Source organism: Microcaecilia unicolor, chromosome 5 (genome assembly GCF_901765095.1).
Source record: "Microcaecilia unicolor chromosome 5, aMicUni1.1, whole genome shotgun sequence".
NCBI classification, from domain to species: domain Eukaryota; kingdom Metazoa; phylum Chordata; class Amphibia; order Gymnophiona; family Siphonopidae; genus Microcaecilia; species Microcaecilia unicolor.
Window position 1 is genome coordinate 232,991,549 of NC_044035.1, and position 25,201 is coordinate 233,016,749.

At 46.2% G+C, this 25,201-nt stretch overlaps 1 protein-coding gene across 4 annotated transcripts in view; it reads right to left on the reverse strand.

The window, feature by feature from the left end:
- The window catches only part of LOC115470589 (peroxidasin homolog), a 142,638-nt gene that overhangs the window by 41,441 nt on the left and 75,996 nt on the right, over positions 1-25,201 (reverse strand). For all 4 annotated transcript variants that reach the window (XM_030203874.1, XM_030203871.1, XM_030203872.1 and 1 more), the window contains exons 3-4: positions 5,890-6,150; positions 4,091-4,354 (exon numbers count right to left, since the gene is read on the reverse strand). In XM_030203874.1, coding sequence (XP_030059734.1) covers positions 4,091-4,354; positions 5,890-6,150 — 525 coding nt within the window. The remainder of the gene's footprint in view (positions 1-4,090; positions 4,355-5,889; positions 6,151-25,201) is intronic.

Here is a 25,201-nt window from a genome sequence, read left to right on the forward strand (position 1 = left end):
TCGTGCCTGCCATTCCTCCGCCGGGGTCCGACAAGGAGGGCCCATGGGCGATTCAATAGAAGAGGATGGGGGGGTGTTTGGGACACCAACGAGGTCTAGTGTCACAGTTTCAGTTTCCCCCCCATCCTCTACTCCCACTGTAGGGGTCATCAACAGTACACCTAACAAATACAAAGGAAGAAACCATTACACGGAACATCGAAGACACACAGTCAACGGGAGGGAGGGAGGCTTGGTGCTGGGTGCTGCTGGGTGGGTGGGAGGCCTAATGCTTAGTGCTGGGAGGGAGGCCTGGTGTTGGGTGTCGCTGGGTGGGAAGGAGGGAGGGGGGCCTAATGCTGGGTGGGTGGGTGGTTGGGAGGGAGGGCGGCCTGGTGCTGGGTGAGAGGGAGGGCAGGGGGGAGAGGAGGGTGGCTGGAGAGGAGAGGAAGGTGGCTGGAGGGTGGCTGGACATTGTAAACAGGAAAACAAGTCTGTACTCACGTGCTTCCTCTCCCTCCTGTTGTGTCGCACATGGCGTTGCACACCCTGCTAACCATGTCGAACATCCTGGGACCGGAGGCTCAGTGCCACATGGTGTTGCTGAGAGAAGATATGATAGAGGTATGCCAAAAATGTTCATTATAAGCGACTGCTGCCGTAATTAAAAAAAACAGCAAACACAGGTCCTACAAAAGGTAGAACACAATAGAAACTGCGATACAATACTTACGTGGAACTGCATCACTGCTACACCAGGAAGGGGAAGAGTTGGAGTGACTTGAACTTTGCAGAACATCACAGGTAGTACAGGAAGGGGCAGAGGGGGGCAGGCTTCTCATCCAGGCTGTTATACATGTCAAAGAACACACGCTTGTAAATGTGGTTGCCATGCTCTAAGGTTCATGACAATAATCATGTAGTTATGTCCCCTACAGCAGCCCACAGAAAATCATCAGTACTCACCACCTTCTGTGTCCTCAGATAATCTTGAATGTTCTAGATGTTCACCTACAACCGAACACAAATACAAGGTACATTCAAAACCACCATCACAAAGAGGGTCCATACCCAAACACACCACGACTTAAGCGCGGCAGGAAAATATTCAAGTTCCATACCATCAATTGTATTTTCAGACGTGTCGTCACCAGTGCATAGTCCAACCACCTGTTCACGACCAAGGGTGGCCAACACTGCCTCCTCCAGGGGAGTCATCTGCATGGCACATGGAGGGCCACCACCTGTCCCCTTTCCATGGTTCCACTTGTTCCGAGCCTTGACTTTCACCATACCCCTGAAGTCCTGCCAACGGTGCTTGCACTGCTCTAAAGTGCGTTTCCGCACACCAAGAGCATTCACCTCGTCCACAATCCTCCCCCATATCCTGTTCTTCTGTCCAAGCGTCAACCGGGACTTTTTAAACAGTTGTCCAAATTCGTCACATACACCGCGAATCAATACTTCAAGCTCTTCCTCCGCAAATTTTGTAGCACGCTTACGCTTGCCATTGACATTAGGGCCCTCAATTGTCTCCTCATCCTCCTCTCGCCACGACACATTTTCCTGCATTGCTTCATGAACAGAAAAAAATGTAGACATGAACACACAACTAGCAGAAAACTCTAATTAAACCACATTCATAGGCTGTTTGAAAGGCCATACCTACCTATGCACACTCTGTATATGAACGAATTAACGGTGGAACAACGCAGAACACACCTTGAAAAGAAAAAAATATTGACGTTAAACAACAAATATCAGCAAATATCAGCAAATCGCAATCAATGCATATCATAAATTCATGTGTGCCTCTTACCTATAACGATTTTTGGGAAAACAAAAAGGATGAAACCACATGTGGCACACACCTTACAAAAGGGAAAAATATTTGATTAACGGCAAATGCTGTGAAATCACGGTTTACAACATCAGACGTCTTACCCACCTTTTTAAAAAAAAAATACAACGTTGCACAAAGGGAGGAGAAAAGCGCGAAACACGAAGAAAAACGAAGCAGGGCAGTCGCCTAAGCTGCAGCGACGTGATTCCTACACGCTGTGGATGCACGCTCTGGACGCATGTTAATGACGTCAAGATGGGTCGCATATTATCCACGTCGATACCGTGTGCTTTACGAATGTGCAACAGCGCATGCGTTTTCTGCTCCGCTACGAAACTGTCATGCATCCGACTTTTGAATTACGAATCGGAGTTTGCAGGTGGGGTTTCTTGGTGCATTCTTCGTATTTTTGAAATCGGTAAGTACTTTAACGATTTAGATTTTTTTACGTTTGGTTGCTGCATCTGCCTCTTAGTGTCAATAATTTCTTGTTAAGTGGCAATTACTGGCACTGATTGACTTGTTAAGACAATTAAGTTGCACACACAATATAGAATACGACCAGATTTACACATGCAACTCTAGTCACCATATATAAAATTTGGGGGATGGCACCCAAAATTGGGCACCAATCAAAGATGTGTGCCCAACTAAATTAGCTAATGAGCCAATTAGTGCCAATAATTGGGATTTAATCAGACTAATTGGCACCAAGTTGGATTTGCATGCACATTTTTCTACATGTTATTCTATAACAATGTGCACCCAAATCCCATGGCATGCAACTCAAAAGTAGGCGTGGCCATGGGTGGTATTTGGGTGGATCAGGAGTATTCCTTAAATTTGCGGGCAGTGTTATAGAATACGAAAGATATGCACCTAAACTGGGCAACAGGAATTACACCTGGTTTCAGCAGGTGTAAGTCCTGGTGACCAAATTTGTGTGCAAAATCGGCACTCAATGCTTATCTATAATGGGCGCTTATTTTCAGTGCCCATTATAGAATAGCATTGAGGGCCAATTATTGAGTGCCATATACCAGTGGCATAGCTATGTGGGGCCACAAGGGCCTGGGCCCCCCATAGATTTGGCCCTGGACCCCCCTGTTGATGACCCTCTCGACCCCCCTCCCGCCGCCAATCCTCCAACACTGCCACCGTGGGCTACCTTTGCTGGTGGGGGATTCCAACCCCTGCCAGCCGAGGTCCTCTTCTTCCTACGCAAGGCTTTGTTCTCTTTCTGATTTCCTGCACGTTGTACGTGCAGGACGTCAGACTCACAGAAACAGAACGAAGCAGATCAGCCAGCAATGTGACGGCAGCAGCGGCAGGGGAGGGTTGGCGGCAGGAGGGGGGTTGAGAGGGTCGTCGGCAGATGGGGGTGAAAGTTGGTGGTGGTGGTGATGGCGGCAGCGACAGCGGTGGCGGCAGGGGAGTCGGCAATGGCACCAAGGGGCTGGCGGCGCTGGGGGGGAGGCTAAAATGTGCCCCCTCACTTCGAGCTCTGGACCCCCCTCCTGCCGAAGTCTGGCTATGCCCCTGCCATATACTGAAGATGGGCCATAACAAGCACATAAATAATATCTGTTTATAGAATTGCCCCCCTTTATCCCTTCCTGAAGAACAACTAGAAACTTCAAAATCACATTCATGATCTGATCAGTCTAAGCCGAACTACAGGGTCACGAATGACATCACACACACACCTGACCAATTCAGCAATTTGTGTGTGATGTTATGTAGTCTCTAATACTCATTCAAACACAGAATATCTTCCTATGAATGTGAAAAATGTTATGAGTCAGGATGACTCATTTTGCTTTTGCTGGCTAAGTGTACCCATGAAATATAAAACCATCATGTATGAATAGAACAGATTTTTGTTTTAACTGTGAAAAACAATGTTTTTAAATTGTAACATAGTATTTGTTGTAATTGTTTTCTATTATGAATTTTACAATGAAAATGATACTCAAGCCATCAAGATCAGCACTGCAACATGAGAGAGAATCTGCTGTTCCCAATTTTCCACAGTCCTGTAATCAGAATGCTTTCAAGATGGCACAGGTTCTTGAGAAGCTGATGACATCACAGTTTTACTGAAAGCATGCAGTGGGACAATAGCTTATTCTTTTAGAAGGGATGGCATTAGCCAGTGTTTTATATTTAGAGTAAAAAAAGAACCATGATATCCAAAAATAGCCAATCTGTCGTTAGTAGAGCAAAATCATTATCATTTCTGCACTGAATGAAACCTTCTTTGCTTACCTGGACATGAGGCATTAATGGAGTGACTGACATTCATACTGATCTGGTTTTTCACAGTACAGGTCACCTCTCTCGGCATGAGCTGAGATGCTATTGATATTGTGCAGGTGCCATTCTGTGAATAAGTGCAGTTGTCCATGGGAGACATCCCCTCTATGGTCCAGGAATACTCGGGATCTGTTCCACTCTGTACACTGCAGGAGAGCTGAAGAATTGTCCCATTTTTCAGGCAAGAATAGTTGACTTTGGGCTCTGATACTGGATCTACATGAAGGGCAAACATGGTGCATCTGAGATCTAGGCTTTAGTAGTCTAGCCACTAAGCAAAAGAAGCAAAGTCAGCAAGTGAGATCCTCCTCTCCTGAGAGCCCTCATTAGGAAGCTAATGACTTCCTACTACATAAAATACAAATTCTGGATTCCAGAGGGAGCTGTGGTCTGTGGTCCCTCCAATAATTGACCCAAAGGTAAGTGGCAGTGTTAAAAATGGAAAAAAACAACATGTGGTTACTAATATGTTTATGCTTGTTAGGTTTTACTATACAACCTTTCTTGCACAGCAAAGTGGCTAAAATTGAGGTAATGAACATCAATAATGTTACAGGAAAGGATAGACAAAAGAGATCAGAAGATCACTGTAGCATATTTGAGAAACAGTAGAAATAGGCAGAGGCTCAAATACCAGTTCCTGCTGGCACTTGCTACTTCCTGTCAGACTCCCAAAGACCTGAGTAAAATGATGGGTTTTAAGTGCAGACCCCTGTCACCCTCTTAACTATCACACAACTTCCAGTTTGTTTTCCTCTCTAAGATCCCTGGAAAGGTAGTAGAACAATTGTTATCGTTTCTAGATAAAAACCAATGCACTTCACCCCGAACAAACAGGATTTCCATTGCATAGCTTCCTATTGCACAGGAATGGAGGAGTAGCCTAGTGGTTAGTGCAGCAGACTTTGAACCTTGGGAACTGGGGTCAATTCCCACTGCAGTTCCTTGTGACTCTGGGCAAGTTATCTAACGCTCTATTGCCCCAGGTACAAAGTATCTGTATATACCATGTAAACCACTTTGAATGTAGTTGCAAAAACCATGGAAATGCAGTATATCAAGTCCCATTTTCTTTCCCTACTATTCTAAAACCTATGGGGATAGTTGTGTCTATCAATCAGCAGGTGGGAGATAGAGACATATCTCTCGTGGTATCTAGCCCAGCTCCTCAGTATTTTCTATCTACAGCAGGTGGATGGACACACTTTTCAGCCTCTGGTTCTGAGTGATTTAATCCTGGTCCAGTCGGTCCAGGTAGCTTGAGTCTGCAGAGTCATTACTGGAGATCTTCAGATCCCTGTCTCTGGTGCCCCACAAATTTACTTCTTCCCTCCCTTCACCTCTCCCCTGTTTCCTCTGGAGCTCTCACATCTCCTGAGCCTCTCACATCCATGGTAAGACATGTGGAGATTGTGAGCTTGGGGGGAACAGCCAGCAGTGGTAAGTCCAACTACAGTTTGACTCAGAACCGCTTGGAGGGCTGCATGTTTTGCTTGGTGCAGGGAAGGGATTCTGACTCACTGCTTGGGACAAGATGTGCAGCACTTGTGACAGTCAGGGTGAATTGTGACTCCCACGGAGGCACTTTAGTAGTGTTCCCAATGTGGGACATGCCGTTGCAGTGACAATGAGGAGCAACCTCTCTCTGATCACGTATGGAGCACAGCCACCATTTTACAGCCTCGGGGCCTGACAGAGCATTCAGCTGCATCAGTACCATTTCTGCACTGAATAAAACCTTCCTTGCTTACCTGGACATGAGGCAATAATGGAGCGACTGAAATTAGTACTGATCTGGTTCTTCACAGTGCACTTCACTTCTCTCGGCATGAGTTGAGATGTTATTGATATTGTGCAGGTGCCATTCTGTGTATAGATGCAGTTGTCCACGGGAGACATCCCCTCTATGGCCCAGGAATACACAGGATCTGTTCCATTCTGTACACTACAGGAGAACTGAATTGTCCCATTTTTCAGGCAAGAATAGTTGACCTTGGGCTCTGATATTGGATCTACAGGAAGGGCAAACATGGTGCATCTGAGATCTAGGCTTTAGTAGTCTAGCCACTAACCAAAAGAAGCAAGGTCAACAAGTGAGATCCCCCTCTCCTGAGAGCCCTCATTAGTAAGCTATTGATTTCCTACTACATAAAATACAAATTCTGGATTCCAGAGGGAGCTGTGATCTGTGGTCCCTGCAATGTTTGACCCAAAGGTAAGTGTGAGTGTTAAAAATGGAGAAAAGCACATGTGGTTACTAATATGTTTATATTTGTTGATTTAACTATACCATCTTTCTTGCACAGCAAAGCGGTTTACAGGCGAAAATTGAGGAAAGGAACACCAATAATGTTACAGGAAAGCATAGACAAAAGAGATCAGAAGATCACTGTAGCATATTTGAGAACAGTAGAAATAGGCAGAGTGAACAAGTCAGAAGTACAGATACCAACTCCTACTGGGACTTCCTACCTCCTGTCAGACTCTCAAAGACCTGAGTAAAAAGATGGGTTTTAAGTGCAAACCCCTCTGACCTGCTTAACTATCATCCAACTCCCAGTTGATTTTCCTCTCTAAGATACCTGGGAAGGTAGTAGAACAATAATTGTCATCTTTTCTAGATAAAATCAATGCACCTCACCTCCAACAAGCAGGATTTCCATTGTGTAGCTTCCTACTATTCCAAAACCTGTGGGGATAGTTGTGTCCATCAACCAACAGGTGGGGTATAGAGAACTGAAAACTGAGCTGAGACATATCTCTTGTGGCATCCAGTCCAGCTCCTCAGTATTTCTATCTCCAGCAGGTGGATGGACACACTTTTCAGACTCTTGTTCAGTCAACTGGTCCCCATTTGAGCTTTGCAGGTGGCTTGAGTCTGCAGAGTTATTACTGGAGATCTTCAGATCCCTGTCTCTGGTGCCCCACAAATTTACTTCTTCCCTTTCTTCACCTCTCCCCTATTTCCTCTGGAGCTCTCCTTTTCCAGCACAACAACCTTAAAAAATAAGGAGGTTTGCTGGAGAGTGTGGGATAGAGTATCAGTCCTGAGCCACTCACATCTGTGGTAAGACTTGTGGAGACTGTGAGCTTGGGGGAAGCAACTGGCAGTGGTAAATCCAACTACAGTTTGACTCAGAACTGCTTGGAGGGCTGCAAATTCTACTTGATGCAGGGGAGGGATCCTGACTCACTACTTGGGACACTTTGTTCTGCACTTGTGTCAGTCAAGGTGAATGGCGACTCCCACGGAAGCAGTTAAATGGTGTATCCACTTGATTCAGGGAGTTGTAATGCGTGCAAGCCGGGAATCCTGCAGGATGCAGAGGAAATGGTGGAAAGCAGTACATCAGATGTGGCACAGTACCTGAATATGCTTTGGTCTTTGAGCTGGCAGGGCCAGTGTGCAGTTAGAGCACGGAAACGGGTGCCATTTTGTTAGGGCTGACTGGTAATAAGGAGCAATCTCTGTCTGATCACACGTGTAGCACAGCCACCATTTTACAGCCTCAGGGCCCAACAGAGTATTCAGCTGCATTAGGATCTTTGTTTTCTCCAGAGTTTATATTGCCCTTACACCAAGCCTATTTACTGAAGCAAGAACAGTCAGATTTACTGCAAGGTGCTTCAGTTTCTTGCCCCACTGCTTCTCCGGCTCCTAAGAGATTTTGTTTAGACCTCCAGGAGTATACAGATGAGGCTATCTCTGCTTCTCCCTCACTTGATGTGGCCTTGGTTTATTCCAAGGAATCATCATTGAAGGAGCCGTTAGAGGGAGAGCTCCCTCCTGAAGAGGGGGATGATCCAGAAGTGCTGAGGTTGTTCCATAAAGAGGAGCTCAGTACTGGCGTTCCTTTCCATTGAGAAGCCTTCTGATTCAGCATCAAAAGTTCCATCTTCATCAGTCATGAGGAGGCTTAGAGGTCCTTCTGAGGCCTTTTCGATGCATCCAGACATTCAGGACCTGATTACAGCAGAATGGGTCTCACTGGATAAGGGGCTGAGAGTGGGAAAGCCATGGCTCATCTCCACCAATTAGTTCCAGAAAGATAAGTTTCAGCTTCCCTGGTTACAGCTGTGACTAAGAAGGTCAGCTTGCTGGTGGAGGGGGGCATTGCCCTAAAAACCCTACAAGATAGGAAGTTAGAAGGCTCACTGTAACAAGCCATTGAAGTGGCCTCTTTGGCCCTTCAAGCGACCGTATGCAGCTCATTCGTGGCAAGAGTATGCCTGAAGTGGCATCAGCAGTTGGCAATACATGACAGGCACTTGGATCTTAGCGAACAGTGGTCATGACACAGGACATTTACCCCCTGATGCAGCTTTAGCGAAATGGAGATTCCCTTTCGGGTATTGGGGATCCACTAGTTGCAGATATGAAGATATGCAGTATGAAGGCAGCATGTGATAAGTGGATAGGAATTATTCATCTGTTTAATCACAGTGACTGTGATTATTTTCTTACCTGTGGATATGCATGTGGTTTTCACTCTGTTTGAGAACTGAAGAGATTGGTGTACACTATTGTAAGTGGAGTTTTTTTCTGACCTGTAATGGTGTGCTGTGCTCAATGCCTTAAACTCCTGTTGGCATGAGTGGTAATGCTAAGGTCTTTTTTCTCCACTTTTTTGGTGTGTGCAGGTCAAATGGTTCCCTTTTCAGAGTTAATCCACTTGTTGAATATTTAGCTTTTTGGTACAGAATACATGACTGGTGCCATAACGCCCAGCTGGAAGCGGGTTTGGTCTACTTGGTACAATGTCTTTGGCTGTCATGGCACATTGGCAACTCTGGTTATGGCATTGGGCAGCGGTTGCCATAGGATAAGCCAAAAGCCACTGGTCATCCATCTTTGGGGGCTCTTGATCTTGATTTCGAGACAGCAGACAGTACCGGCCTGATCATCACCAATATGGTCCAGAAGTCCTGCTTTCAGACACGCCAATTTTCTTTCTGTGCAGACAGGAATTCCTCCTATTAGTCAGCTAAAGAGCACAATGCCCCCAAACCTTTGCAATGATACGAGGCTGGTCTGTTCTTCTCTTCCTCCTGTGGGAGGACATCTTCAGATGTTTTGGGGAGAGTGGGCCAAAATCACGTCAGACCAGTAGGTTCTGGATATTTTTACATACGGTTACAAGTTGAAGTTCTCACACCTGGTTGCTCCTCTCTTCTTGAAGTCTCATTGTCAAAAGGGCTTTACCGCCAGCTGATTTCTTCCATGGCTTAGTAAAAGACCCCCTTAGGGTCCTGTTTACTAAGGTGCACTAGCATTTTTAGCACACGCTAATGCTAGAGATACCTATATATTCCTATGGGTTTCTCTAGCGTTAGCGCGCGCTAAAAGCATTAGTGCTTCTACAGCGCGACTTCATAAACAGGTGAAATGCACCAAAATATAATATATATAATATAATTAAAACCTAGCGTATAGACAATTCTTTCTTTCTTTCTTTCTTTCTTTCTTTCTTGTTTTGTATTTTAATACATCTTTAGTCTAACCCAGTTTTCAATGGAAACATTTCTCAACTGTCAATGTTGGGTAGCCTCTTGCCAAAAAAATGTAGCATTTCTGCTGATTGAGTCAAAAAAATCATCTTGTGTCAAGCACAAATGTTTTAAATGCAGAAACTGACTATATATATTTTTTTGTTACATTTGTACCCTGTGCTTTCCCACTCATGGCAGGCTCAATGTGGCTTACATGGGGCAATGGAGGGTTAAGTGACTTGCCCAGAGTCACAAGGAGCTGCCTGTGCCTGAAGTGGGAATTGAACTCAGTTTCTCAGGACCAAAGTCCACCACCCTAACCACTAGGCCACTCCATATGGCAAGTTGGTTTTCAATGCCGTACTGGTATAATGCAAAACTTTATTGTGAATGGGAAAATTCAGACAAACATTTCAATACATCCTGCTTACTCCTTTTCCCAGGAAAAATATATTGTCAGTGTATCTCCAATTAAAAAGATGATTCTTAAACTTGTGTTCATGTAGAAATCTTTCTTTAAATTGGTCCACATATAAACTGGCTATGGAAGGTTTTTCATATATTAACATCTTCTTGTTATTAGCATTATTTTTCCATGTTATTTTCATATTTGCTTATTTTATGTATGGTATTTTAGTTATTTGATTTTAATAAATTTATATTTTGTATATTCTGCTATACAGCTGTAGCCCCTGATGCAGCATCTAGAGAGGCGAAACATGGCCACGTCGGATTTTGTTTTAAAGTGGCAAGAATAAAAACCTATTAAACCAATTAAATGTGTGTTCTGCTCTTGTGGATTGCGTCTCAGTGGTCAATAAATTGCTTGGAGCTCAGGCAGTGTATAATGCCTTATGCGACTTTGCTCTGTTTCTGGCAGAGCCTTGGTCTGAGTTTTCTCAGACAGTGCAACGGTGGTGGCTTATATCAACAAGCAAGGCAGGACCTGCAGTTGTCCAATGGCAGTGGAAGCAGCCTCCCTCATGAGTTGGGCAGAGAAAAATCTTCTCCGCTTGTCTGCAGCTCACATCCCGGGGTCCTTGAATGTGGAGGCAGACTTTCTCAGCATGCAGTCCTTGGACCCAGGAGAACAGGATCTATCCAGCCAGGTGTTTCAGCTGATAGTGAGCCGATGGTTCTTCACTTCTGGACTTAATGGTGATGAAAAGAATGTCAAAGTGCCCATGTTTTTCAGCCGTGGAAAGAACTGGCTTGATGGGGATCAATGCCCTACTGTAGCCCTGGCTGGAGACACATTTACTGTGTCTTCCCTCCTTGGCCCATGGTAGGCCGCGTGTTGAAAAGGATTGCATTGCACTGAGGTCAAATAATTCTCGTAGTCCCAGATTGGCCATAGAGGCCATGGTATGTGGACCTGATTTGACTGCTGTACGGGGTCCGCTTCGTCTTCCACAGGTACATGGCCTACTGAAGCAAGGTCTGGTGCTCATGGAGGATCCATGCCTCTTTGGTCTTATAGCTTGTTCATTGAAGGGCTCGGTTGAGACTAAAAGGTTATTCTGATTCAGTCATCGCTACCTTGCGTCAGTCTCGGAAATGTTCTACATCCATGGTATATGCGAGGATGTGGAGGATGTTCGAGGGTTGTGCACACCCTAGCATTTATCCAGGCAGGTCTTCAGAAAGGATTGGCTTTGGGTTCTCTGTAAGTTTCAGGTTGCGGCTTTGGCCTGTTTCAGCAGCTGACTATAGAAAACACCTCTTGTGGCTCACCCAGATATCATTTGATTCTTGTGAAGAGTGGGCCGCTTGTGGCCTCCCTTTCCTATGCCGTGTCCAAATGGAACCTTGATTTAGTCCTTCAGGCTCTTTAGAAGCCGCCTTTTGAGCCACTTCGGAATGTGTCCTTGAAGATTTTACACTAAAGACAGTGTTCTTGGTGGATGTTGCATCGGCACATACATTTTCGGAGCTTCAGGTGTCTCATCAGGATCCCTTTCTTCACTGTTTGGAGGCGGGAGTCTCCCTGCACATAGTTCCTTCCTTCTGAAAGTGGTACCAGCATTTCATCTCAACCAATCTATGGAGCTTCCGTCCTTTCACAGAGAGGATGAAGAGACTCAGTATTCTTCCTTGAAACTTCTCGATGTGCGTAGAGTCCTCATTAGATATCTTGAAGTCACAAATGAGTTTCGCAAATCGGACAGACTGTTTGCTTTTTGGTAAACAGAGGCTTGGACTCATAGGAGGAGATTCTATACATGGCGCCTAAAAAATTGGTGCTGAAATCAGTGCCGACTAAGCGTATTCTATAATCAGCACCTAGATTTAGGCACCGATTATAGAATATTCTTAGTTTATATTTGATCACTGATATCTGTGCACATCCATTTACGCCAATGAAAACCTGGTATAAATAAAATTCTAATTAGTACCAATTAGTGCTCATTATTGCTTGTTAAGTGCTGTTATCAGCACTCATGAGCTTGTTAAGCCAATTAAGTTACGCTCACTGTTAAAGAATCCACACCGATTTTGGTGCCTAAATCTAAACACACTATATAGAATCTGGGGGATAGCTTGCAAGCCCACAGTTGCTAGATGGTTGAAGAAGACTATCGCGTCAGCTTATTGCTTGTGGGGAAGCAGGCTCCTGAGGCCTTACAGGCTCATTCTACGAGGCATACAGTGACATCCTGGATGGAGACTACCTTACTGTGTCTGGTGAATATTTGCAAGGCAGTGAAGTGGTCACTGTGTACCTTTTAAAGCACTACAAGGTGGATGTTGTGGCACTATTGGAAGCCAGTTTTTGGGCTTCGGTCCTCAGGGCGGTGGTGCCAAGATCTCACCCACTCCAAGGATTGCTTTTGAACATCCCACAGGCTCTGGAATAGTTCGAAGCTGTGTAATGAAAGGAGAAATTAGGACTTACCTGATAATTTTCTTTCCATTAGTCCTTACCACTATTCCAGATTGGCTCAGAGACTTCCAGGTCTCTCAGCTGAGTGAAGCACGGCCAAAAAGGATGTTTTTATTATTTGGGTGTGAATAATGGCCAAAATGGAAGGCTATTTTTGGATGGACGCTTTCAACTGCACTTTCCGATATCAGCTAATTGAAAACCGGAAAAACCGGCCAAAATGGAAGGCTTTTTTTGTGATGGATGCTTTCAACTGCACTCTCCAATATCAGCTGATTTAAAAACAGCCAAAATGAAAGGCTTTTTTGAAGCGGAGCAATTTTTTGTTGTTGTTGTTACTTTTATAGCAGTTTTTCAATCCAGCGCAGCCCCAACGAGAGGTAAGACCTCTCGTTAGATTTTTCGGCGTTTTCCACCGTTAAGGCAAACGGAAAAGGTTAGTGCATCTCATTACAATAGGGTTTCTGCACAATTTGCTCATCTGCCATTCTGTTTTTGTAGCTGCTACTGTCGTCGGAAAAAAGTCCTTAGTGCATGCCAGGGTTTACTACTTGCTCGTTAAGGGCTCGTTAAGAGCTCGTTTAGTGCATCTGGGTATCAGTCCAGAGGAGCACCTCCAACGCTACTCTTCTGCCCAGCTGAGGAAAAGCAGCTGCAGGGCAGGCAATTGGCAGAAGAGCAGCGCTGGAGGAACATGTTTTCTGCTGGTGGGGCCTCAGAATCCCCACCAGCCAAGGTAATTGGATTCTGTGTGTGTGTGTGGGGGGGGGGGGGGGGGGGGGCAACAGTGATCCGGGGGATGGGGCGGCAGCAATCTGGGGGGGGAGGGGGCGGTGGCTCTGCCCCGGGCCCAGTTCAGTGTCTCGGCGGCCCTGTTCCTCAAAGGTGGTAAGAACTAGTGCTACATGGCTCAACCATTATAAGTGTACAAATTCATTATTACTACTTACTGCTGACATCTGCTGTAGTGTAACTGGAAAGTAAATTTATTTGTTGGAGAACGCCACAGTTCTCAAGAGAAGTGAAAGAAAGTGACTGTGTATAAGGGTAGGAGGGAACTTAAGTTAGCATGAAAATAAAATAGCCTTTTAATACCAAGCAGCTTAGCCAGTGAGAAAGATTTTTTTCTTCTTCTTTAGTATATAAAGGCAAGGTCAGCAATCTCTTTAGAACATAAGAATGAAAGGACACATAGTTTAAGACAGTGATTTTCAACTTTTTTTCATCTCATGGCACATTTACAGGCCACACCATCAGATTTTTAAGGATATATATATTTTATCATTTAACAAATGAGTATTGATTGTGTTTGAAGTTCAATAATTAAAATTTTAAACATTGTGTTATCTTTATAGCCACAAATAACATGCTCAGTGTGCGGCAGCAGCCAAAAAAGCAAACAGGATGCTAGAAATTATAAGGAAAAGGATGGTAAATAAGACCAAAAATACTATAATGCCTTGTATCGCTCCATGTGCGACCGCACTTTGAGTATTATGTTAATTTCTGGTTGCCGTATCTCAAAAAGATATAGTGGAATTAGAAAAGGTTCAAAGAAGAGCGAACAAAATGATAAAGGGGATGGAACTCCTCTCGTATGAGGAAAGGCTAAAGAGCTCTTCAGCTTGGAAAAGAGACAGATGTGGGGAGATATGGTTGAGGTCTACAAAATACTGAGTGGTGCAGAATGAGAAGTAAATAGATTTTTTTATCATTCCAAAAGTACAAAGACTAGAGAACACTCAGAAGTTACATGGAAATACTTTTAAAACAAATAGGAGGAAATATCTTTTCACTCAACGAATAGTTAAGCTCTGGAACTCTTTGCCAGAGGATGTGGTAACAGCAGTTAGCGTACTTCATTTAAAAATGTTTGGACAAAGTCCATAGTCTGCTTTTGAAACAGACATGGGGAAGCAACTTCTTGCCCGGGGAGTGGTAGTATGGCATGTTGCCATGATTTGGGTTTCTGCTAGGTACTTGTGACCTGGCTTGGCCACTGTTTAGAAAACAGGATACTGGCCTAGATGGACCATTGGTCTGACCCAGTATGGCAACTCTTATGTTCTTCTGTTCTAACAACAATTCTAAAGTGAATCACCCCACCCACCTGTCACCCTCATCATTAAAAATAAATCAGTGGGAAATTTGTTCTTGATGTTTTTTCTAGCCCCCCTCCTTGCACCTACTAACAACCACCTTTTATCCATTCCCTCTCCCTGCACCTACACTCCAACTTTCTTTTTTCTAGCCCCTCTCTCTGCACCCATACTCCAGTCCCCTCCTGTACCCACATTCCATTCACCTTTTTTCTAAGCCTCCTCCTGCACATATACATCATCCGTCTTTTTTACAGCCCCCCCTTCCTGCACCCACATACCATCCTCCTTTAATTGCAGCCCCTCTACCTGCGCCCACACTCCATCCCTCCCTGTCTGCACCCTAGTCCACACTCCTATCAGTCCTCATCTGAGACTCATACATCAAACACTTACCACTTGGTGACAAACCAGGTTAACTGCCACTGTGGCAAGTCCTCCTTCAATAATTCAGCACCACGGTTGCTCTCTGCCTGGGCTGATGCAGCAACACTAACAGTGACACATGCATGGGCCAGTTGCATGTGGAGGTCACCACACACATGTGCCAGTAGATCAGGTGACCTCTGACGCTGCTGGCCCATGTGTGTGTTAGTGTGAGTGTGGCTGCATCAGCCTAGGCATAGATCAAGTACGGCTGTGCTAAATTATTGAAGGAAGGAGGAGGAGGAGGTGGTTCTTAGACATTTTGGAGGACCCTGGGTAGGTAGCTGGTCACAGGAAGTGTAGTGGGAAGTGCTGCTAAACCAGGGCCAAATTGTCACTGAGAGCTGGCTTCAGCTTCCTCCCTGCCCAGACCTCGGCGCCCATCCAAACCTCATTTATTGCTGGCTGAGCAGTAGTGTCTATTTGCTCCTCTGCTTCTCCGAGTAGCAGTCATTTATCGACCCCTGATAAGTCCCTTTCTTCCTTTCTCACTGACTTTGATGCTTGGCTTTCCTTCTTTCTTGAACCTTCATCTCCTTCGCTCATTCTTGGGGATTTTAACATTCATGCTATGATCCCTCTGACTCTTATGCTTTGCAGTTTCTTGCTTTAACATCCTCTTCAAACTTCAACTGTGCTCCACTGCCCCCACTCACCAGAATGGCCACTGTTTTGATCTTATCCTCTCCTCAAACTGCTCACTCGCCAGTTTATGTGTCTCAACTCTTCCCCTCTCTGAACATCAACTGATAACTTTCACACTAAACACCCTCCTCCCAGTCCCGTCCAATCTTTAAACCATACATTTAGGAATCTTCAGGCTATTGACCCTTCTACTCTGTCCTCCAATGTTTCAAATCTCTTCTCTACCACTATGTTATCCAAGTCTGTTCAATGAGGCTGTCTCTTCCTATAATACTATTCTCTCCTCTGCTCTGGATATTCTCACTCCTCTCATTCCCCGTTCTGTAAAACGTACCAAATCCCAACCTTGGCTGACCGCTAGAATCCGCTACCTACGTTCCTGTGCCCGCTCTCTGCTGAACGCCTTTGGCTGAAATCCCCGTTCCCATGCTGACTTCATACATTTCAAATTCTTGCTGACCTCCTTCCAGTCTGCTCTTTTACTTGCCAACAGGACTATTACATCCAGTTGACAAATTCTCTTGGCTCAAACCCTCGTCGTCTCTTTGCCACACTGAACTCTCTCCTCAAAGTGCCTTCACCTCCAACCCCCCTTCACTTTCCCCCCAGACTCTGGCTGAGTTCTTTCATGATAAGGTTCACAAGATTAAACTTGAATTGTCAACAGGTAATCTCCACCTCTCCTTCGTTAGTCCATTGTCTCAACCCTCCAACCCCTGCCTCCTTTTCTTCCTTTTCTGAAATCACTGAAGAGGAAACTACACATCTTCTTTCCTCCTCGAAACTAACTACCTGCTCCTCTGATCCTATTCCCACCCATCAACTTAACACTATCTCTCCTACGTTTATCTGTCATATCCTCAATCTTTCACTGTCCACTGCGACTGTTCCTGATGCCTTCATACATGCCATAGCCACCCCACTCCTTAAAAAAACTTCATTGGACCCTACCTGTCCTTCCAACTATCACCCCATCTCCCTCCTCCCTTTCCTATCCAAGGTACTTGAACGGGGTGTTCACCGCCGTTGCCTTGACTTTCTTTCATCTCAAGCTATTCTTGATCGACTTCAATCTGGCATTCACCCCCCTTCATTCAACTGAAACAGCGCTTTGCTAAAGTCTCCAATGATCTGTTCCTGGCCAGATCCAAAGGTCTCTATTCTATCCTCATCCTTCCGATCTATCTGCTGCTTTTGACACTGTTGATCACAGCCTACTTCTTGATACGCTGTACTCACTTGGATTTCAGGGCTCTGTTCTTTCCTGGTTTTCTTATCTCTCCCAGTGTACCTATACTGTAGTGGATCCCTCTTCTACTTCTATCCCCTTTCAGTTGGTGTACTCAGGGATCTGTCCTGGGACCCATAGGCCGCCGGACTCCGTGGGTGCTGTGGGTGCTTGAGCACCCCAATATTTGAAACCTGCCCTCGTTGCCTTCCTGCTGCCCAGCTCTTAAACTAATTTTACCCCGTATAAGAGGCTTGGGGAGGCTAAGCCTCCCCAGCCCGCCACTGCCCCGCCCCGCCCCCCGCCGTACTTTAAATATTATAGTTTTGCTGGATCGCAGGCAGCCGCATTGAGACATCGGCAGGCTTACCGCCGGTTCCAGCAGCCTTCCCTTCCCCTCGTGCAAGTCGGATGATGGCTCCGCCCTCTTCTGACGGTATTTCCTGTTTCTACAAGGGCGGAGCCATCATCCGGCATTGAAGACATCGGCAGGCTTACGCCGGTTCCAGCAGCCTTCCCTTCCCTCGTTGCAAGTCGGATGATGGCTCCGCCCTCTTCTGACGTATTTCCTGTTTCTACAAGGGCGGAAGCCATCATCCGACTTGCAACGAGGGAAGGGAAGGCTGCTGGAACCGGCGTAAGCCTGCCGATGTCTTCAATGCCGGCTGCCCGCGACTCCAGCAAAACTATAATATTTAAAGGTACGGCGGGGGGGGGGGGCAGGAAGGAAACAGGGCAGACGGGAGAGGAGAGGAGGGTTGCTGCACATGGTGGAAGAAGGGGAGAGGAGGGTTGCTGGATGGAGGGAAGGGGAGAGGAGGGTTGCTGGACATGGTGGAAGAAGGGGAGAGGAGGGTTGCTGGATGGAGGGAAGGGGAGAGGAGGGTTGCTGGACATGGTGGAAGAAGGGGAGAGGAGAGGGCAGGGGAGAGGAGAGTTGCTGGATAGAGGGAAGGGGAGAGGAGGGTTGCTGGACATGGTGGAAGAAGGGGAGATGAGAGGGCAGGGGAGAGGAGGGTTGCTGGATGGAGGGAAGGGGAGAGGAGGGTTGCTGGACATGGTGGAAGAAGGGGAGAGGAGGGTTGCTGGATGGAGGGAAGGGGAGAGGAGGGTTGCTGGACATGGTGGAAGAAGGGGAGAGGAGAGGGCAGGGGAGAGGAGAGTTGCTGGATATGGGTAGATGGAGGGTGAGGGTAGGGGGGGAGAGGAGGGTGCTGGACATGGAGGGGGAGGGAGGAGTGAGGAAGGAGATGAGATACACAGAAAAGGAAGAGAGTAGAAAAACTGCACATGGATGAAGAAAATAGGCAAAGCTGGATCCACTGGACAGTCAAGTTTGCGGAGGACCCGCTTTACTTACGGATGTAGGACAAGAAATGAAGAAGAAAGGCGGGAAAGTAAACAAATAAATGGAAAGGAAGCTCTGGAAACGGAGTTAAGAGGACAGATAGCAGCAGAATCAGATTACTGGGCCAGCACAATCAGAAAAACAAAGCCACCAGACAACAAAGGTAGAAAAGATCATTTTATTTTCATTATAGTGTTTGGAATATGTCCACTTTGAGAATTAGGTGTTCAACATTAAAAGTTAATTTACTTATTTATGACATTTTATCCCTCATTAAACATGAATTAGGATGTTTTGTGGCTCTACATGAGAATTGTGATATTATGATCCCTTGTTTCAATATTGTGACAGTCTACATTTTCCGTATGGGTGGTATATTGGTGTATTAGGTTCTGCCCAGTGTAATATTATGGTACAGTAAGGTTCAGAGTGTGTTTTTGCACAAAGTTGTGCATAGTGTTTGCAGGTTGAGCGATTGTGGTTAGTATATGCTTCGAGCAACCACTTTATTCTTTGACATATGATACATCGCTAATATCTAAATTTAATAAAAGGTATTAATTGTGACCATTTATTTTTTTTTTCTGTGTGTGATCAGACAATTATGGATTTAAGCTCCACCCCTGGCCCACCCCTAACCCCGCCCCCTTTAGCCTCCCCAAAACAGTTGGGCCACCGACCGCCTATGAACGGCAGTGAAACAAGAAGAGTACAGCTGGCTCTGTCTTCAGCTTCTCCTTCCCTCTCAGCGTCCCGCCCTTGCATAAACAGGAAATGAGGGCGGGTCCACAGCTGAGCTGAGAGGGAAGAAGAAGCTGAAGACGGATCCAGCTGTACTCTTCTGTTTCACTGCCGTTCCCTCGGGTAAAATTAGTTTTAACTAGTCAAGGCTTTTTGATTTCATATTTTGATGTCACATAAATCAGTTAAAACAAGCTGATAGTTTAATGCATTTTGAATTAATATGTTTTGTTTTAGACAACAGTAAAATATTTACAAGGGTGTGAAGATTTTGCACGGCCCTGTATCCTCCACCCCTCTAACTGTCCTGACCTGAGGAAAGAGGTTTTGGCCTTTTGAAAGCTAATTGAAAAATGTATTTAGTCCACTAAAATGATATATTTTCCATTTTTTGTTGTATTTGTATTTGTTAACCTATAGTCTAGTGATTGAAATATGTCAGTTTTTGACATTTGCATCTCTTTATATTTGCACAGTATAGGGGGACTGAGGGGTGGGACTGTTCAGGGAAGACGTCCTGGTGCAGGTTGCAGGCAGCCAATGAGCGGTGCTGCCACTGCCCAGGTGAAGACTGCAGTAGACAGAATTTTAAGGTGTTGGGGGGGGGGGACGGGACACACTGCTTGTAAAAAAAAAAAAAAAAAATTTCAGCACCCCCAATCATTTTGAAAGTTGGCCTCCTCCGCGGGACCTCTTCTTTTCTCCATCTATACTTCTTCCCTTGGTACTCTGATCTCATCCCATGGTTTTCAGTATCATCTTTACGCTGACGATTCCCAGATCTACCTCTCCACACCAGAAATCTCAGCCAAAATCCAGGCCAAAGTTTCAGCTGCCTGTCTGACATTGCTGCCTGGATGTCTCAGCGCCATCTGAAACTAAACATGACCAAGACTGAGCTTCTTATCTTTCCCCCTAAACCAACCCCTCCTCCTCCCCCATTCCCTATTTCTGTGGATAACACTCTCATCCTCCTGTCTCATCAGCTCGTAACCTTGGGTCATCTTCGACTCCTCCCTCTCCATCTCTGCACATATTCAACAGAATGCTAAACCTGTCGTTTCTTTCTCTATAATATCAGCAAAATTAGCCTTTCCTTTCTGAGCACACTACCAGAACCCTCATCCACACTCTTATCACCTCTCGCTTAGACTATTGCAACTTGCTTCTCACAGGTCTCCCACTTAGCCATCTCTCTCCTCTTCAATCTGTTCAAAATTCTGCTGCCACGACTAATATTCCGCCAGTGTTGTTATGCTCATATTCGTCCTCTCCTCAAGTCACTTCACTGGCTTCCTATCCGTTTCCACATACAGTTCAAACTCCTCTTATTGACCTATAAGTGCATTCACTCTGCAGCTTCTCAGTACCTCTCCACTCTCATCTCTCCCTACATTCCTCCCCGGGAACTCCGTTCACTGGGTAAATCTCTCTTATCTGCACCCTTCTCCTCCACTGCTAACTCCAGACTCCTGTTCCTTTTATCTTGCTGCACCATATGCCTGGAATAGACTTCCTGAGCCGGTACATCAAGCTCCATCTCTGGCCGTCTTCAAATCTAAGCTAAAAGCCCACCTTTTTGATGCTGCTTTTAACTCCTAACCCTTGTTGTTCACTCGTCAGAACCCTTATTTTATCATTCTCACTTTAATATTCCCTTATCTCTTGTTTGTCTTGTTTGTCTGCCCTAATTAGATTGTAAGCTCTGTCAAGCAGGGACTGTCTCTTCATGTTCAAGTGTACAGCGCTGCGTACGTCTAGTAGCTCTATAGAAATGATAAGTAGTAGTAGCAGTAGCAGTGTCCCTAATGCCCACTGCACACTGAGAGAAGTGCCGGCGCCTGGAGCTGCAAAGAGTGGAAGAAAGCAGGGAAAGCACATAGCTGCACAGCCAGGGAAGGGCTAGCCAGTGGAGATTCCCGTGGATCCCTTCTCAACTGGGCACACTGGTTGAAAAACACTGGTTTAAGATCTAATAATCAAATCAAGCAGAAAGATATTATAAATATCAAACCTGCTGTAGTCACACCACTCCTCAAAAAACCATCACTAGACCCTTCCTGTCCCTCCAACTACTGCCCCATCTCCCTCCTACCCTTCCTCTCCAAGATACTTGAACGCGCTGTTCACAGCCGTTGCCTTGATTTTCTCTCCTCTCATGCCATCCGCGATCCGCTTCAATCCGGCTTTCGCCCCTTACACTCGACAGAAACGGCGCTATCTAAAGTCTGCAATGACCTCTTCCTTGCCAAATCCAAAGGCCTCTACTCCATCCTCATCCTCCTCGAACCTATCCGCCACATTTGACACTGTCAATCACAATTTACTTCTTGCCACACTGTCCTCATTTGGGTTCCAGGGCTCTGTCCTCTCCTGGTTCTCCTTTTATCTCTCCCACCATACCTTCAGAGTACATTCTCATGGCTCTTCCTCCACCCCCATCCCGCTCTCTGTTGGAATTCCTCAGGGATCTGTCCTTGGACCCCTTCTTTTTTTCAATCTACACCTCTTCCCTAGGCTCCTGATCTCATCCCATGGTTTCCAATATCATCTTTATGCTGACGACACCCAGCTTTACCTCTCCACACCAGACATCACTGCGGAAACCCAGGACAAAGTATCGGCCGACTTATCCGAACATTGCTGCCTGGATGTCCAACCGCCACCTGGAAACTGAACATGGCCAAGACCCAGCTTATTGTCTTCGCACACAAACCCACTTCTCCTCTCCCTCCACTCTCTATCTCAGTTGATAACACCCTCATCCTCCCCGTCTCATCTGCCCGCAACCTCGGAGTCATCTTAACTCCTCCCTCTCCTCTCTGCGCATATCCAGCAGATAGCCAAGACCTGTCGCTTCTTCCTCTATAACATTAGCAAAATTCGCCTTCCTCTCTGAGCACACCACCCGAACTCTCATCCACTCTCTTATTACCTCTCGCCATGACTACTGCAACCTACTCTTCACTGGCCTCCCACTTAGCCATCTATCCCCCCTTCAATCCGTTCAGAACTCTGCTGCATGTCTTATCTTCCGCCTGGACCGATATACTCATATCACCCCTCTTCTCAAGTCCACTGGCTTCCGATCAGGTACACATACAGTTCAAGCGTCTCCTATTAACTTACAAATGCACTCAATCTACAGCCCCTCCTTACCTTTCTACCCTCTATCTCCCCTTACGTTCCTACCCGTAACCTCCGCTCTCAAGACAAATCACTCCTTTCAGTACCCTTCTGTACCACTGCCAACTCCAAACTTCGCCCTTTCTGCCTTGCCTCACCCCATGCTTGGAATAAACTCCCTGAGCCCATACGCCAGGCCCCCTCCCTGCCCATCTTCAAATCCTTGCTCAAAGCCCACCTCTTCAATATCGCCTTCGGCACCTAACCACTTACCTCTATTCAGGAAATCTAGACTTCCCCAATTTGACATTTCGTCCTTTAGATTGTAAGCTCCTTTGACATTTCGTCCTTTAGATTGTAAGCTCCTTTGAGCAGGGACTGTCCTTCTTTGTTAAACTGTACAGTGCTGCGTAACCCTAGTAGTGCTCTAGAAATGTCAAGTACTAGTAGTAGTAGTAGTAAGTCAGAAAAGCTTGGCTTTCAGGTGTGGAGTGCTGAAATATCACAGGTGTGTTCTCAAAGTTTGCTCTTCAAGTATTTGCAGCACCCCAGGAATTGGCTCCTCAAAGACACAGGTCACATATTCAAAGGCACTTAATCATGTTACTCCTAACTGGAAAAGTGCCAGCAAGAGAGATCTTCAGTGACACTAGCCAGATAAAGTCAATGAATCTATCCTCTGGCCACTTTGGCACTATCTGGACAATGCCAGGGCAGTCCGTAAGCAGAGTCAGAGGTTCTCCAGTTAGCAACCATATTCCGACTGCTAACCGGATAACTAACCAGTTAGGACAGCAAAAAGGCTTAATATGGCCACTAACCAGATATTAGTATCTGTGTTCCAGCACCAAATATCCAGCTTTATTTTAACTGTGGTAGTTGGTGTTTTTCTTTAATGCTGGCCTCTGCAGTTGATTGATAGAGGCAAGATAGTATTTTCAAACTATGCCTGCAGTATGGAAATTCAGCCACAGAATTTAAATTAAGCAGCCTTATATTTTGTCAACTGGGACCTGATTCCTAGTAAAAACATATATTAATCATGTTATGGTGTTAATGTGGTAGTGCACTTTAATAAATCTACTGGTTAATATTTGGCCTGTGGCAATCAGTGTTTTTTAAAATGCTGACCATCACCAGCTAAAGTGACCCTGGATATACAATGTCATTCCACGTCCAGGCACCGGCACCGACTAACAGGGTAACACCATGACCAGACTTATCCTAGCCACCAGAACTTATGCCTGTCCTGGATCAATATGGCCAAGACACATAGGGTTACCATACGTCTGAATTTACCCAGACATGTCCTCTTTTTGAGGACATGTCCAGGCGTCCGGACGGGTTTTGGCCAGCCTGCCCGTTTGTCCGGATTTCTGGACAACGGGCGGGTGGGCTGGCTGGCGGGCGGGTGGCAGGCCTCCCTCCCCTACTTCTATCTTCCCTAGTGGTCTAGTGACCTCTTCGGGGCAGGAAAGAGCCCCTCTTTCCTGCCCGGAGTGATGCTCTGCATCCTGTAATGCTGCCTGTGACGGTCTCGGCGAGATTCAAAATGGCCGCCGAGAATTGAAGTCTTGCGAGGCCGCTCAATTCTTGGCAGCCATTTTGAATCTCGACGAGACCGTCACAGGCAGCATTACAGGATGCAGAGCAGCGCTCCGGGCAGGAAAGAGGGGGCTCTGTCCTGCCCCAAAGAGGTCACTAGACCACCAGGGAAGATAGTAAGTAAGGGGAGGAGAGGTGACGGGGGGAGGGGAAAATGTGACAGGGGGGTGAGATGTGACAAGGGGCGGGGCGAGGGCATAAAGGGGTAGGGCGAGGTGTGACAAGGGGTGGGGTGAGGGTGTGAAAGGGGGCGGGGTGGGGCAAGTGCCCTCTTTTTTGTAGGACAAAAAATGGTAACCCTAGGGACACATATAACAGAAGTCAACAATTCTAAATGCCACACCATGGAACAAAGTCCAATCTCTCCTCCCTCTCACCCCCAACAAAGTCTGATCCCCTCTCCCTCTCACCCCCAAACAAAGTCTGATCCCCTCCCTCCTGCCCCCCCCCCACAAAAAGTATGATTCCCCAACCCAGCCCTCCCCCTAAGTCGCAGCAGCCTTCCCCCGGCCTATCTTAATAGGCCTGGTTGTCTAGTGGTAGTTGGGAAAAGGAAACCCAACTCTCTCCTGCCCCTCATGACTCCTGTTGAAAATGGCTGCGACCTCTAGCAGTTGTCTCTCCCGAGTCTAACTCGGTGTTTCCCAAGTTGGTCCTGGAGTACCCCCTTGCCAGTCAGATTTTCAGGGTATCCACAATGAATATGTATGAGATTGATTTGTATACAGTTCCTCCAATGTATGCAAATCTTTCATGCATATTCATTGTAGATATCCTGAAAACCTGACTGGCAACGGGGTACTCCAGGACCGCTTTGGGGAACACTGGTCTAGCTTACACTACCTGGTAGTCCAGAGGGCAGTCTGGGCAGGGGGGAACCCCACTTGCTTCTGCCCCTGGTGACTGTAGCAGAAAAATGGTGGCATGAACTCTAGTGGTAGTCTTGGGATACTACCTCTAGGGTCAGCCCCTATGATGGTACTGAAAGATTACCTGTAGAGATCACAGCCACCATATTTCTATAGCAGCTACCAAGTGGAGTTTGCTCCTGCTCAGATTGCCCACTGGATAATTGGGGAGTGTAAGGTAGGCCTGGGAGGTGGAGAGTTACTGGGATGTGGTGGGGGCTTCTATGGTTGGTAAGGGACCCATGGGGGCCCTAAACTTGTAGGGGGGTTCTATAGTTGGGTGGGGCACTTCTATAGTTGGGGGAATCAGGGAGGAGAGACTTTTACCTTGTTGGGGGAAGGGGCGAGAGGGAAGTGAACACATTGGCCAATACATAGTGCCATCCTGAAGCAACATGGGCCGACACTCGCATAGCTAAACGAGCATAGTTAGGACAACCTTTTGTGCCGTTCTGCTATCTATGTGAGTGCTGGCATAACTGTCAACTCATCCCTGACTCTGCCCCAGTAACATTCCTCTCCTGCTCGACTTAAGATTTCTGCTAATATTCAGTGGCATTGCC